Raw genomic sequence first — 995 nt, forward strand, 5'->3', positions numbered from 1 at the left:
TGTAAAAATCATATACTTCTCACATGCTCGTCATTACTGTAAATGCAGACGCTTACTAACCCCTATCTTGGTAAACAGAAGATTTCATAAAATATTAAATCCTGAGTGCTTGCTCCTTTAATAGATGAAAAAAATACACAATACATTCCAATACATTATATATCCATTTCTCTTAATCTTCGCCCCTAACGCAGTGTGAGGGAGCAGCCCCGCCCTGTTGTGACGTCACCGCAAAGGGACTACTTAAGGGCCGTCCGTCCTCGTCTCGACACCACAAGTCTTTGTACACCGTCTGTACACCGCCAACCACCACCACCGCCATGAACTCCGTAAGTAAACCTCCTCGTGTTTTTGCTCTTCAAGCACCCAGGGAACAGGAATCCAAAGCCAAATCCAGCTGAAGATAGACTTGACCAAAACTCAAAGGGGAACGTCTTCTCTCCTTCGTGTCTCACAGTGACTTCTCCTGCAGATGCTGATCCTGTCCGCCCTGGTTGCTTGCGCCGCCGCTTCCCTGGTGGTGCCAGGCCCCGTGGCAGTGCGTGCCCCCTCACACGACTCTGCCATCATCCAGAGCCACCGTCTGGGCGGAAACTTCGCCTACTCCACCCACGAGGCTCACGCCTACGCCGTGCAGACCCCCGTCATTGGCCAGCGCACCGTGCCCGTCGGCGTGTCCTACCACCACGGCGTCCCCGTCGTCAAGACCTCCACTGATTACATCACCCACAAGATCCCACAGGTCGCCTACACCTACCCAAAGGTCGCCGTGCAAGCTGCCGTACCCCAGGTCGCCACCTACGCCGCTGGACTGCCCCTTGCCGGCACCTACGCCGCTGGACTGCCCCTTGCCGGCACCTACGCTGCTGGTCTGCCCCTTGCCGGTCCCTACGGCGCTGTGCCCTATCCGTACGCCGCCGTGGTCGCCGCCAAGCCTGATGAGGCCGCCGCTGAGGAGGCCTAACATGGCCCTGCGACAGGATCCTGCAGGACGT

The 995-nt window shown here is 56.9% G+C and overlaps 1 protein-coding gene across 1 annotated transcript; it reads left to right on the forward strand.

Moving 5' to 3' along the window:
* Positions 1 to 252: 252 nt before the first annotated feature.
* On the forward strand, positions 253 to 995 carry LOC119585438 (pupal cuticle protein G1A-like). Its single transcript, XM_037934092.1, has 2 exons — positions 253 to 329; positions 473 to 995. The coding sequence occupies exons 1-2, from the start codon at positions 321 to 323 to the stop codon at positions 962 to 964; spliced, it is 501 nt and encodes a 166-aa protein (XP_037790020.1). The 5' UTR covers positions 253 to 320; the 3' UTR covers positions 965 to 995.

The sequence above is a fragment of the Penaeus monodon genome, chromosome 19, assembly GCF_015228065.2.
Source record: "Penaeus monodon isolate SGIC_2016 chromosome 19, NSTDA_Pmon_1, whole genome shotgun sequence".
Classification (NCBI taxonomy): Eukaryota; Metazoa; Arthropoda; class Malacostraca; order Decapoda; family Penaeidae; genus Penaeus; species Penaeus monodon.